This window comes from Diplotaxodon limnothrissa, linkage group LG18 (genome assembly GCF_057381915.1).
Source record: "Diplotaxodon limnothrissa isolate DT_005_m linkage group LG18, D_limnothrissa_male_GT1.1, whole genome shotgun sequence".
Classification (NCBI taxonomy): Eukaryota; Metazoa; Chordata; class Actinopteri; order Cichliformes; family Cichlidae; genus Diplotaxodon; species Diplotaxodon limnothrissa.
In genome coordinates this window covers 43,394,722-43,409,639 of record NC_140613.1, presented here as the reverse complement: position 1 = coordinate 43,409,639, position 14,918 = coordinate 43,394,722, and the positions used below count along the sequence as shown (strand labels likewise).

At 42.8% G+C, this 14,918-nt stretch overlaps 1 protein-coding gene across 1 annotated transcript; it reads right to left on the bottom strand.

The window, feature by feature from the left end:
- Positions 1–5,828: 5,828 nt before the first annotated feature.
- On the bottom strand, positions 5,829–13,391 carry ttpa (tocopherol (alpha) transfer protein). Its single transcript, XM_085377976.1, has 5 exons — positions 13,153–13,391; positions 11,548–11,701; positions 10,471–10,664; positions 8,842–8,952; positions 5,829–8,748 (listed from the first exon to the last, which is right to left on the bottom strand). Exons 1-5 carry the CDS (start codon positions 13,330–13,332, stop codon positions 8,515–8,517), a joined length of 873 nt encoding a protein of 290 aa, XP_085234102.1. The 5' UTR covers positions 13,333–13,391; the 3' UTR covers positions 5,829–8,514.
- Positions 13,392–14,918: the final 1,527 nt, after the last annotated feature.

Here is a 14,918-nt window from a genome sequence, read left to right as displayed (position 1 = left end):
ATGTCATAGCCTACCCTGTGACCTACGTCGTGACCTGATGTACACCTGAGAATTTTAAGCACACATCGGATTGATGCAGCCCACAGCTGTTGTGACTGGCCTGTACTGTTGATTCATGCTGTGCATTTGTTCCACCCAGTTTTGGATTTAATCAGTGAGAGAATAACAATCATAACCTCAGCATAAAGAATAATAACGTCAGTTTAAGGATTCGGTAGATTCCTGGGTGTCAGTGGTGAAACCATCAAAATTCACTGGAGGGAACGTACAAAAAAGCATAAATCCCCAGTAAGAGGTCGCTTCTCCTGGGCACGTGTCAGTTGTTGCAACAATAAAGTGGATAAAAACGATGAGAAATTCATTAATTAGCTGCTGAAAATGGCTTTTAAATATTCACAGGTGTGTGATGTATAGACATATAACGTGCACGTCCAGCCTGTCACAGTGCCCAACTTCACACTCAGCAGTTTTATGAGATTTTTCTGGTCAGCGCAGACAGAAGAACCCAGACCTTGTATGTGCTCCTTTCAAACTTGGAGGTGGTTTTTCTCATTCCCGCTGCTTCACAGTCAGCTGTGAGACAGTCCCTCAGGTCACCACCTGAAGAAGCAAGGTGAAGCACAGCATCCACAAAATGTGGCCCCGAATTTATCCTGTCCATTAAAATGTTGAGGAGCAGCCGTGGTGAAGTCCATGTATGCTGGTTAGGCAAAATCCCACACTCAAATATCTATAAGAGGATACGGTGAGCTTCTAGGACCACAACGAAGGCCGCTTTGTTCCTCCTGTGAGGTCTGGCTCTCCTGTATCCTGTACAGAGCCTTCTCAGGGAGGCTGCGTTGGAATTTGCACACAAAATCCTTAAAAGCCCAGAACAGACTTTTTGCCAATCAGCTTCTTTCTCAAAAAACAAAAACCCAGCAGTGTTTACATTTTCACACCAAATTCACATCATGTTTTAATAAGAGATTTTTGGGATTGCATCCAATGATACCAAATTTGTTTAAGTTCAATTCAATGTTATTTATACAGCACCAAATCACAACAGCAGTCGCCTCAAGGCGCTTTATACTGTCAGGTAGACCCTACAATAATACATACAGAGAAAAACCCAACAATCATATGACCCCCTATAAGCAGCACTTTGGCGACAGTGGGAAGGAAAAACTCCCTTTTAACAGGAAGAAACCTCCAGCAGACCCAGGCTCAGGGAGGGGCGGGGCCATCTGCTGTGATTGGTTGGGGTGAGAGAAGGAAGACAGGATAAAGACATGCTGTGGAAGAGAGACAGAGGTTAATAACAGATATGATTCAGTGCAGAGAGGTCTGTTAACACACAGTGAGTGAAGAAGAAACACCCAGTGCATCATGGGAATCCCCAGCAGCCTACGTCTATTGCAGCATAACTAAGGGAGGATTCAGGGTCACCTGGTCCAGCCCTAACTATATGCTTTAGCAAAAAGGAAAGTTTGAAGCCTGATCTTGAAAGTAGAGATAGTGTCTGTCTCCTGAATCCAAACTGGAAGCTGGTTCCACAGAAGAGGGGCCTGAAAACTGAAGGCTCTGCCTCCCATTCTACTTTTAAATACTCTAGGAACAACAAGTAGGCCTGCAGAGCGAGAGCGAAGTGCTCTAATAGGGTGATATGGTACTACAAGGTCATTAAGATAAGATGGGGCCTGATTATTTAAGACCTTGTATGTGAGGAGCAGGATTTTGAATCCTGGATTTAACAGGAAGCCAAAACAGGAGAAATCTGTCTTTTATAAAATCTCTATATTATCAAAAAATGAAGATTTGTCAGCGTCTTCAGGTTCTCCAGTTACTCTGGGTTTCAGGAAAGACAAACATGATAAGTGACAATAACTGTTGTTTGCACCCAACAGTGGAACAATCTGAAGTACAGCAGGTAAGTAAATCTATTTCTATATATGCTATTGACATGAAATCATTTTCAGTTAGTTGCACGATTGTTTTCCAGTTGCTGGTAGATTCCAGCCGGTGCCAGCACGCTCCATGCCTTTTTGTATGCTCAATACTTTTCCTTGTGTCATTTCTCACTATTGCACATAACTGCACTTATGGACATCTGTGGTTTGACATCCGGTTAAAATTTTTTAAATTAAAACAATGTTTTTCATTTTTAGGTGTAGCTCTCTTCCGCCCCCTGCTGACAGCACAGAGACACTGTTCTAGGATGACCTGGACTTCTGGACCCATTGTAACACACACAGAAAGATTGTAGGTCTGACCAACTGTCTCAGCTGTGGGCAAATAGATGGCAGTCAATAAAGTTCTAAAAGGTAATTTATTGACACAATAATCAAAAGAGAAAAGATAAAACAGTCCAGTGTCGCATTTGCAGATCAAGTAAAAAACACACAGTCCCAAGGCCAGAGCCAGCTATGCTACGACACCACATGTTGACTTCAACAGTTGTCCTCGCAGACCCACCACCCTGTAAGCAGATCGCCAGTGATCACTCCAGCCTCTGCAACTCCGCTGCCTTTAGGCTGTGGCATATAATAGGCCCCGGCCTGCACAGAGAGACAAAATAACACAGCAGTGTTTGTTGTGTGTGCTAGTGTATCAGTGCAATCAATTACACCTGCCTCTAATTAGTCCAACCCCAGTATGTCCAGTATATGTACCCAGTACGTGAGATCAGTTTACTTCATTTATGCAGCAGCAAATCACAACAACAGTCACCTCGAGGTGGTTTTTATTATAAGGTAGACCCTACAATAATACAGCGGTCAGGTAGGTATAAGGAGACACTGCCCCCCAGTGGACGGATCTGATTGACAATAAACATTTATTTTACATGTTTAATCTGCATGTACTCACAGCTCTACCGGAGCAAGCATGAGCACACTGTCTTCTTTTAAAGATGTGCACACGGGCTCACACAGTACTCACTAAACCAGTTGGTTCTACGGATTTCCTCCCAGAGGAATCCGATTTACACACACTGTCCGTGAAATCAGACTTGGATGGATTGAAACAACCAGTGCCAACGACAGTCGTGCTGTTAGCTTCACTATATGCTTTGTGTACAGATGAGCTGACCATGTTTAGAGTCCACAAGACTGGAATAAAAGCTAAAAGAAACGAACACATTGCACCGACTGAAAACACAGAGCTCGGTGTCGTCACAGGATCCTGTAGTTTTTAGACTCTAAACGTAATAAAAGCACATCACACTGCATTAATTAAAACGATGAACTTGCTCTGAGTATGTCGTAACTACAGTCCATGCATTCATCTGAAGTTATGGGATTTCTCCACAGTGGGCTGAGCCAGATAAAAACGTTCTTGCAGCCTCTTGTTGAATTTCCAAAGTTTTCTTTTAGAGGCTAAAATGAGATACGTGTGGTTTTCAAAATAAAAGCCCCAAGTTGTTGCAGAAAGTTAGTAGTATGCATAAAAGTATGAAAGCCATAAAAATGTTTCCTGGATGCTACAAGCAGAAATATACTGACTTTCAAAATAAAACTGCAATGGATCTTAGGCTCTTTTTAAAAGAATGCATCTACCCTCAAAAACAAAGTTCCTTAAAGTTTATTATGTGTTTTTGATAACACTATTGTATTATTAGCAGCCTGCGAGTCTGAGTGGAGCTGTAGGTGAGGCGACTCGCACACAGAGGAGCACGATAGCCTTTGTACCACATTGGAAAGTTAAATATGTGGAGAAGAGTTCAGTGGGAGCACAGCAGCATGTGGCCATGACCAGAGACACACCAGCACACAGAAGGACACACAGGAACCCTCGACCTTCTTGAATGCTCTTAAAAAGCAGGTTAGCAGCAGCTGTCCAGGTGTTCTGCCTGAATGTTTCCTTGTTACTATTCCAGAAAGCTGCTTAGAGAAAACTTGCCTAATAGAGTTCAGAGTTCACATGTTGAAGAAAAATACCAAATATTGACTTTCAGGCTTGTCATCATTGTGCAAACACTGATTTGCCTTATGTGCTGTATTTCCACGTATGTTTGCACATAAAAAACAGCTGTTTCCCACGCTGCTGTGGAATGGGACGTGACAGCAGCACACGTGAAACACACAAAAATGCATCTGAAATTCATCAATGAAGATTTACTCCAGCTGCTGAGCAGCTTCAGATGAAATCCTGCCAGCATGTCGCTCGCTCTGTGACGCGTTCAATGATTAGCTCTTTGGGTGTGCACAGGTATGTTTCATCAAGTTCTGTATTTACTGTGGGTGGTGTAATAACTACACATTATTGCAAGACCACCTCAAAACAAAGTTAGTCGTTGGACTTCATGTAGTTAAGCTGGAAATATTACTTTAACTTTAGCCCCCAATAAACTACAATCTCCTGCCAACAGATAAGGACAGATAGGGAGGTCAGGGCCTGGGATTCATCCCAACAACAAGCTTTTGATCAAAGATGTGATAAAGAGCTTGCTGTAGATCACCTCCTGATTTTCACTATTGATTGGCTGCTAACATTTGGGTTTGTAGTGTTGGAGAGAACACAATGTTCCCTGAACTCTGCCGACGCTGATATGCATGCTGACTGAATGCTGATCAAAGGTCTGTGGTACGAGCACACAAATCTCATATTTTTATATCGACAAAACAAAGAACTGCTTTCTTTTTTTTTTTATTATGCTGATTTATTTCAGATGATCCAAGTGATGAAATCTTTAAAGCCGAAGAGTCAGATGTGCCTGCTGATTTGGACTGGTTAGAAGAATTGTCTGAGTGGGTGTTTGCTAGTTTTTATTTTTTGAGAACTATTGGGCAGTTAAATCCAAATGGCAGTGTGTCTTGTATTCAAAACCACGGTGCTTGCTTCGGTCAGATCTTGTTATGCAAAGCAATAAAGTTCAATTTCTGTTTTTTATTTCAGCATCTGTTGAAAGTCTGTTGCATCATATACTTCTATACATGAAAGACAGTCTGTGAATAATAGTGAGTGTATCTAAAAGTTTGCATCACATAAGGAGCCTTTTCTAAATGTAATTCTGCATCTGCCCCAAGAGAGGATGATGGTGTTGACGATGGTGACCTTGCGGTTGTAAGAAGAGGAGTTCTGCCGAGACAGCACGGATGTTCAAGCTGAGACGAAACCTCGACCAGCTGGACTGCTTTCACCGACAGAAGGAGCATGACGTGCTGAAAGCCAGGTCTGAACCTGGCACTGACAGACCTCTAGAGCTACAGAAGCTCCTTACCTACATTTTGTGAACCTTTCTAGACTCCACACAAACCAGTACCAGTAGAAAAGCTTTTTTATGAGAATTTAAAAAAAATACACAGGCTTTTGCCCAGTCTTTTCAAAAATGTTCCCGTTTTATTCCATTTTTTTCTGCTCCTGCCCTTTTCACACAAGGCCAATCATATCTGTTCCAACTGATTCGGCAATTTGTAGAAAATGATTTCAGCCGAGGACAGAACATTTCTTATAATGTCCTTTCTCCCCACTTTCCTTCCGTCTTTTTATTTGTCTGGACCATGAGCCATTGAGCACCTGATGAACTGTGATGCAGTTCCATGGAAAATGTCTGTCATCTTCCTTTAGCACTGTGTCTTCTTTATCCTGTGTTTTTTGTTCTCCAGAGAAAAGCTAAAACTCTGTCAACAGAATATTCAAAGTTTGTTGGAGCAGAGGGATAACTTGGAGAGAGAGATAGAACAACAGAAAGTAACAGACAACTGCTTTCATGATAGCTCCTGTCTGACTGTCACCACACATGACCAACTGTTGATGGGATTTAAGCCTCAGTCTAACTGAAATGCTGTGGCAGGATCTTTCAGAGCCACGTGGAAGAAAACGTTCACAAATATCAATGAACTGAAGCCAAAGAAGACTCGACCAACATCCCCCCACAACGATGCGACACTCATAACTCACACAGAAAACAGGAACTTCAAGTTATTGGTGCTAAAGTCAAATCAGGTCTGGACTCAGCTGATATGTGCCTACAGAGCTCGTGTTCACTGAGAGAACAGAGTAAAAGCCCTTTATCATATATTTAAACCTCACATTAGGATAATCTGACTGCAGCATCACTCTGTGGCCTGGATGGGCTTCATTTTATTAGTGTTCAAACATCCATTTCCCCTGATGTGAGTTCATCGTTTTATCAACTGTTAGATCAGTGGTTCTTAACCTGGGTTCGATCGAACCCTAGGGGTTCGGTGAGTCGGTCTCGGGTTCGGCAGAGCCTCCGCCATGACGTGCACGGCTCATTTTGTGCACCAGTAAAAAAATCACATTTTAATTTTCACTAAAGAGGGGTGAATGCGCATATGAAGCTGGTGGGGCTCGCTCCTCCAACAAGCTTAAGAACCACTGTGTTAGATGGATTTGAGCCTGACACAGAAAACCTCAGACTTTAATGAGTCTAAAGAACACTTTCAATGATATTTGGAGCCCTTTATATTTTCACAAATCTGCATCGTTTACTTGTCAGAACATGTGGCATACAATACTAAAAATGCCATCAGTGCTAAAAATATTACAAGTTTTGAGCCAAGCATATTACAAACTGTGGATTTTATATATATTTTGCCTACAAGGCCAAGAGAGGGAGGCTTGTCCCCTCTGAGGTTTGGCCCAGTGTCCACAGTCTGACAGCCTCTGTGTGTGTGTGTGTGTGTGTGTGTGTGTGTGTGTGTGTGTGTGTGTGTGTGTGTGTGTGTGTGTGTGTGTGTCATATACTGTATATAAATAGTGGATGTCATCAGCATCATGCCTCCACTGGTTTCCAGCATCAGCACTTTGAACACCATCGTGTCTGATGACCACAGAGTCGTTCCTGCGAACAGTGAAACCTTGACACTGAGGCACAAACCAAAGGTACATAATATATCATTTATCAGAGATTAAATGTGCTCTAACACAGGGCTGTCAGCATGCAGCTCACGGACCCGTGATAAAGAAAACGCTGCTGTGACAAAGAACGCTTTCAAAAATAAAAGTGTTACCATCAACAAAATGCAGTGAATGAACAACAGAGAATCACATCCATGTTGGTGGGACCGCCCTTTGCCTTCTTCTAGGTCCATGTGCACAGTTTGAAGGAACTCGGCTGGTAGGTTGATCCAAACATCTCAGAGAACTCAGCACAGCTCTTCTGTGGATGCAGCTTCCTCACATCCTTCATGTAATCCCAGACACTCCGTGATGTTGGGATCAGGGCTCTGTGGGGGCCACACCCTCACTTCAGTACTTCAGGTTCTTCTTTACACTGAAGACAGTTCTTGATGACTTTGGCTCGTTGTCCTTCTGCAGAATACATTTGGGGCCAGTAAAGTTCTTTGTTTACAGCTGCCTGAAACCTTTGCACACTCGTATAGCTGAGAGCCATTAATACCTGACATATGAAGTTATCCAAAAGGTAACAAATGACATGAACATGTTGGGGATGTTCAGCAAGGCCGAGCTGGCAGCTTTCTTTAAATCTTACTAGAATCTAGATGAGCGAGTTAATGTGCCTTTGTTATAAAGCACCGAGACCAAAGCCGTCTACATCAGCGGTCCCCAACCTTTGTTGTGCCACGGACGGTTTATGCCCGACAATATTTTCACGGACCGGCCTTTAAGGTGTCGCGGATAAATACAACAAAATAAAACCAGTACCGGTACCGAAAAAAAATAAGATTTATTCATAACACAGGTGAAAAGACCCAGGAAAACTGAGTAAACGATCAAAACGATAACAAAATAACACTGAAAACCGATAAAGACCCTGAAAACCAGACATTTCACACCTGAGCCTCAACTCTCGCGGCCCGGTACCAAACGACTCACGGACCGGTACCGGTACGAGGCCCGGGGGTTGGGCCTCGGACCGGTTGATCCCATGTATGCAGTGTGACTGACACAGATTTTGTTGCCCTACTTTTACACCTTCCACAACACTAAGAGTAGAGCTTTTTATTGCAGGATCCTTTGACTAAACATCAGCGTGACTCATCGTTTACAGTGATGGTCCCGGAGCAGCATTAATATGACGATGAAATTACAACACAGCACTATTCCCAGATACTTACATCAAGCTCCTAAATGCTTGAAAAACTGAGTAAAACCATAAGCATTCACTATAAAGCCTCAGTGATTGGGCCCATGTCAGCTCGGTGGTGATTTGTTCCTGGTGCCAGAGGGAAGGTTTAAAACTGTCTGGGAAACAACAATCAGCTGATTATAGCTGAGTTGGGCAGAGGCTAAATAAATAAATAACTACTTATAACATGATGTGAGTAATGTAACAAATAAAAAATGATAACAGAAACAAAAGCAGCAGATCGATCAAAATATGATTTTAAAATCATGACATAATAATATCAGCATTGTTATTGTTCTTAAAAATTCCAGATTGGTCGGCTGTGGCGTAAACATGAAACAGCACGGCCATTAAGGATCTCGTTTTCAGCTCTCTCACTTCAGCCAACTTCCACAACAAGCACTGCAGAGACCGTAGACATGTGCACAAACCCGCCACGTATACGCGAGTCAGCCACCCAAACGTCCAATCATCATCTTTCACAGAGTCCCGCCTTCCTCTGTGATCAAACAGTCATCAGGGGTCATTGTGATGTCACCCGTTGGGTGGGCAGCAATCTGCTGCAGGAGGTTCTCTGATTGAAGCAGGTGATTGGTCCAGCCTTGACACACTTGTGTTATTCCAGGCCCATGCCCTCCATATTCTGGAGGCAGAACGTGTGATGAGAAGAAGCCACTTAAAGAATCTTGGAAATCAGAACCGTGCATATGGATCTACAACAAAGAGGGTGAAAGGATGTTTCAAATCCACAGTTGTTATCTGTCATCTTCAGTATAACCAGTACGTGAGGTAGCGCGGGTACTGACCCTCTGCTTGATTTTATCAGGCAAGAAGGGACGAAGCATAGCAAAGACCGGACGGAAGAACATCGGTTCATTGACCAGGTGGATTCCTCTGACCTTCAGTGGGAAAGAGTCCTGAACATACACATAAACAAGCATCAAAGCATATTTAACAAGTTGAAAACTTAAAAATATAAAAATACAGAAAACTCTGCACATCAAAGTTCTACCTCTGAACTTCCAGCCGGTCCCTTAGGGGCAAGGTTACGACTGAGTTACAAATAAGCAGTTTTAGGAGCTATAAGATGCTACCTTTCACAGGAAGTCTCTAACAAGCATTTGGCCTTCAGTTTAAGCTTTTTAAGGACATTTCTATAGAAAAGGGTCGCTGTAAAAACAAACAAAAAAACTGTCTTGAGTCACCTTTTTTCCATTTTGAAAGGAAAAGGAGAAATAGGTGCAGTCGTTTCCTCAAAGATCTGCACACACGCACATATCAGGCAAAAACAGAGTTTGCTCAATTCTAACAAGCTGGAAAGTCAAAGTTGGCATGACCACCTTGAATTTTCAACACGAACTCTCGGGCAGCTTTCTTGTAATTAGCAGTCTTCAGGAATAACTCTACAGGCTCCTTGAATTCTAAATCTCCACTCTCTCCCACTCTACCTCAGTCATTGTGGTCTGGGTTCTGGGGAGGCCAGTCCAGGACGGTCATGTTCCATTGTGTGTTTCTACCCAGGAATGCTTGCTTGGTATCATCATCATGCTGAAAAGGTTGCAAATCAGACGCTTTCCAGGTGGAACTCCAACATCTGACAGTAGCTGTCCAGATTCACAATTCCATCAGTTTTGACAGGATGCCCAACACCATCCCAAACCCTGACAGACCCTCCACCGTGTTTTACTCAGTATCTCCTCTGTTTGGTCCAAACACTTCACATGTGGATTCATCTCCATAAGGACTGTTGCTCCTGATTTTCATATCAGTTCTTGTGTAATTTGGCATGTCAGCGTTTTCTCTTCCTCGAGGATGGCTTGTTGACCGCCACACTTTCACTGGGACCAGTTGTGCTGAGGCTTCAGCAAACAGTAGATGGTCCAGATCCATCTCTCAGGCACCGTGTCAGGTCTTTAATGGATTGTTCTGTCTCTCAGATATTGCTGAGGAAGGTTTTTTAGGCATCCACATGTCCAGTAAAGCTACAGATATGACAGCAACATGTGCTGATGAGCTGTAAACTCGATACAATGTAGCAGCTGGCTGAGGCAGCTGGCCCACTCTCCATGGCAACGATACCTGCACAAGCTGGGCTGAAACTAAAGGGGGCGTGGCATGTACCAGGCCATTTAAAGGCTTTTGTAACAATTTTGAAAGAATACAAAATCTTGTGTTAACAAAACTATTAATATTTAATAGCTCATTCAGTCCCAACAGGCCAGAACACTGAATTATTATTAACATGACAGCCTGCAAGAAGTGAGGGGTGACTCAAGACCCTGGGCTTCTGGTCATAGAAGGAAAGGAAAACGCATCCGGTTCAGTGTGGTGCAGAGTTTTGTTACACTGGTAAACATATTCATAATAACACACATGTTCTGTTGTTAAAGAACAAACGATAGGTCGTCATCTGCACAGCTCGATCTCAGTCCTACCGAAAGCACAGATGAAATCTTTCTGGCAAGCGAAGGGTTAATCTGCAGGGCATGACTCAAACTCCACCCCGCGAGGTCAAATATGGCCTTCACACCCTGCCTTTGTGTCTCGTTCTCCCTTGAGATGATCTCGGATGTCATCAGGCTGACTCTGAATACCTGGAAGGCTGACCAGTCTTTCGGGTTCCACTGCCCTGCAAACAAGCAGACATTACTCTACACGAATAAAACATATTTCAGAAGAAGGACCACAGCATCATCCTGTGGAGCACAGTTAATATGCTAATCTCTGAATCGGTGTCATTTATACATCATGAACTAGCAAAGCCACTTTTCAAAACACACCAATGTTTGCCATTAAAATCTAGCTTAAAATCAACTAAAACCCTGAAATTGTGCTGTGCAGTCCTGGAACTGTGCAGCCATCGCGGTCAGAGACGATACAATAAAACGAGACAGTCCTCGCTAATAAATGAGAGCCAATAAACCGTTTTTGGACTGACACGTGCACAGTAGAAGTTTCAGCGTATGTCTCTGCTCGTTATCGTAGCACCGTTGAAACGCTCGTCAACTTCTACTCTGCACATTCAGTCACGTTTCCTTTTTGTATTGTTCCTCTTTAGAATTGTGTGTGAAGGACATTTGATTATTTGAAGCTTTTGCATGTTTGAAAGAGGAAGAGTTCATCTCCGTACCATCCCAGCAGGCTGCCTTTACTGTCAGTATGTTTAAAATGTTGAGAAACAAGTTTGAGAGTAGGTCAGTGGTGACAGACATGAGGGGGATTTCATCTGTGGCCGTACTGATGGAGCAGAGCTCCTGTCCTATGGTGACAGGACTGAATGAGTTTAATGTCGACTCAAAGAGAATGACCAGCATTAAACAGCATCTTAGTTTTATTTGTGTAACCCTATAAAACTAGATAACAATTTAAGATCAGCTTCTTTTAAAAGCTGTTAAATCACTGAGGAAACAGACCAGGGAGGCTTTGCCTGCTTATCGTAGCTCGTGTTGATGTCGTTGGGGCTGCTCCTAGCAGGCCCTTTCAATAATCCATCCACACCCAAGCATACTGACCAATCCTGTAGATGAGCACCCTGCTGCCTGTGCAGTCTCGCTGCGGGAGCACAGCGTGGTACGACGTGTTGAGGAGGCCGAGCACCGAGGAAGGAGACAGACAGCTGCTGATCTCAGGACTTTCCCTTCGCCACCGCTGGTAGTTGAGCAAGAGCTGTACAGGACACATTACAGAGGGACTCATTCTTATACTTCCCTCACACAGTCACACCTTTTCACACAAGCACTTTCCCATGTAAGTGCTCTCTATCCACACACATTCATAGTCTGATGGATGCATGGAGAGCAACTCTGGGTTAATATCTTGTCCAGGGATCGAACCACCACTCCACCCCGGGGACATTAGGGAGTTCCTAGGACTCTATGAACATGGTTCAAACACGTAGTTAAAAGGTTAATACTTCATCACTGCATGCAACAAAAACAACCACACAACACAACAAAATGAAGACTGCTGCATTCAGTGTTGGCTGTGAGCTTGCAGGGCAGAGCACAGCCAACAGCCAGATTACCAGTGTGATGGAGTCTTTTGCAGTTACCATAAGTAAAGGTGGAACTAGGTTGGCAGTCTGTCACAGACTGACAGCTATCAACACCCACAGTCATTTTAGGATCGCTAATAAACCTGAAGTGCATGGAACTGGGAGGAAGACCGCACAGGGACGTGCAAACTTTGCACAGAGAAGCCAGAGCCGATCGTTAGGCTCAGACGACCATGACCTCCTTGCTGTGAGTCAGCACTGATAGCCTTGCACCAATGTACAAACAGTAAATAAGACATTTATGACCCGGCTGTTTATCTGAAACAAAGGCAAATTCAAAGAAGTGTTTATGTGATAAAAGTCAGATTGACTGAACGGCAGAGCTTTGACCCACATGCCTGAAATTACTCAACTATCCTGTGGAGCAAAGTAAACGCTGTTTTTAAACTGCACTGATTCATTTAACGTGCTCATGAAGAACAACGTGACCACAGCTCTGCAGCAACTTTGAAACCAGCAGACCTTCTTACATTTGTTCAGGGAGCAATCGTTGAAAGCCAAAGAGGACACCTCAGAGCCCACGCAGGAGCACGTCTGCTGTGATGCAAACACACTGCGGTCAGACACGAAGAGAATAATAAGGCGAGGCAGCGCAGACAGTCAGGTGACAGAGAGACAAACAAAAATGCTCATGTTGTCAAAGCAGGAACAAAATGATCATTTGAACCAACCCAGCAGAAAATGAGCTGTTCAAGATCACAGCAACCGAGCTTGTGTGGACCAACACCTGCAAAACAGGAGCAAACTCAATCACGTGTGAGGCTTTAGCTTTACCATTGGATAGGCTAGCACAGAACAAGGCTGCATATTATTTTAATCCATGTGTTAACGTACATGCAGTTTGGTAAGAACAGTGCCAACACTCCACATTAAGTGATTTTGGAAACAACCGTGAGCCTCCCCACGAGCCCAGCTCAGGACTGAACTGCTCAGCTCAACGTGGGTGAATGATGATGATGGTCAGCACGACCAAACGTCTTCCTCACGGTGTGGTTTCTGTGAGCTCTCCTGGACTCTCCTAAACTTCAGCATGTTTCCCCTGACTCTCAGTGACGGCTCTTACCTTGAGGGAGAGCTCCGTGTTGAAGTCTCTGGCCCGCAGAAACCTGAGGAGAAAGCCGCTGGATAAGCTCCCGACAGCGGACAGCTCGCCGGCCCGCAGCGCACCCCGCCTCAGGCGGCTGACGTACGGCCTGAGCTGCTCCGAGTCGTCCGGCAGTTCGCTGAGCTGAGGTCCGTTCATGCTGCCCTCAGGTCCGCTTACATTTGACTGCTGGAGGCAGCCTTCAGCCAAAGACAGGAGGAGGAGACAGCTGTGACGAGCAGCTGGACTTTGAGTGTTTGCTCATTGCGATACTGATGTTGGTATCGATCCCAACACAAGACCTACAGGAGCAGTGGCCAGTGTTGCCAACTCCTCAGTAAGGAAACTCGCTATTTTTTTCTTTTTTTTCTCTTTTCTTTTCAAACTTTATTGAAATTACAAAGTGAACAGCCAGTCATTCCAGTTCAGCCTGAACAGTAGACATACAAGGCAAGTAAAGGTAACAATATACAGTACGATGAAATAAGAAGGATGAATAAATAAAGGATAAAAAAAAAGGGGGGGGGGGGGGGGGTGACAGACTTGATAATTTAGTACTTGTGACAGCTCATTTGTTAAACATTTCTGAATGAATTTCAATCAATGATAAACCTTTTTTATTGGAAGTTAATTTAAGAGAGTTTAAGTAATATTCAATTTCAATCAAAAAAAAATTAAATGATGGGGTTGAGTTTTGAAATTTACATTTATGTATGTGGAATTTCCCTAATAAGATATAAAGATTGACAATGGCACATTTTTTTTCTTTAGTTTCAAAATAAGTGATAATGTTCTTCCCTTCAATTTTGATTTCGTGTGTTGTCTTGCACAGTATATAATTTTCAAGCTCTCTCCAAAATGTAGCACTATATGAACAGCCATAAAACAAATGAGTAACACTTTCAAGTTCAGTTTTACAAAAGGTACATTTTCTATCAATGTCACAGAATCTTGAAATGTACATGTTGGATGGATATATGTTACGTAATATCTTCAAATGTAATTCTCTAACTTTGTTTGTAATGCAAAATCTAAAAGGAACAAACCACGCTTTATCCCAGGTGATATTATCAAAAATAGCATTCCAAAAAAACTTCCCTCTTGGAGTTATTTTCTTCGCAATATATACAAACATTCTCTAATATGTTTATTGGTGCATTTCTTGCTTAAGAAATCAATACCATTTATATAAAGAGTGTTAACGGATGCATGTGGTGTGTTCTGTTTTTGTAGCCTTTCATTAAATCAATCAGTCCGCTGGGAACGGACTTTACTACAGAGCTAAAATCTTTAAATTTGATAGGGAATGCTTTTTCTGTAATAAAGTCATTGTAACTAAGTAGCTGGCCTTCAGAGTCAAATAAGTCTTTTAAATAGATTATATTTTTATCAATCCAATTCTGCAAATATAGTGATTTGTTCCTCTTAGTAATACATTCGTTATTCCAGATAATAGATCTATGTGGAGAAAAGTTATGTGAATAACATAATTTCCAAGCCAACAATGCCTGTTGATAAAATGCAGACATTTTAACTGGTAACTTTGATATACTGTAACTACAAGACAACAGGAAGTGTAAACCTCCAACATTTCTAAAAATGTTATGTGGAATGAAATGCCATAATGATCCAGGAGATTTTAAGCATTCTTTTAGCCATTTCACCTTAAATGTATAGTTCAGGTCCATGAAGTCCAGAAGGCCAAAACCACCTTTGTCTTTAGGTCCACAAAGCAATGATTTTTT

Coding starts and splice junctions, on each gene's coding strand:
- ttpa (XM_085377976.1), bottom strand. CDS start 13,332: ATGAACGGACCTCAGCTCAGCGAACTGCCGGACGACTCGGAGCAGCTC. Junction 8,953..10,470: donor AGATTTCATCTGTGCTTTCG/GTAGGACTGAGA, acceptor GTGTATGTTCAG/GACTCTTTCCCACTGAAGGT. Junction 8,749..8,841: donor CTGATAAAATCAAGCAGAGG/GTCAGTACCCGC, acceptor TCTTTGTTGTAG/ATCCATATGCACGGTTCTGA.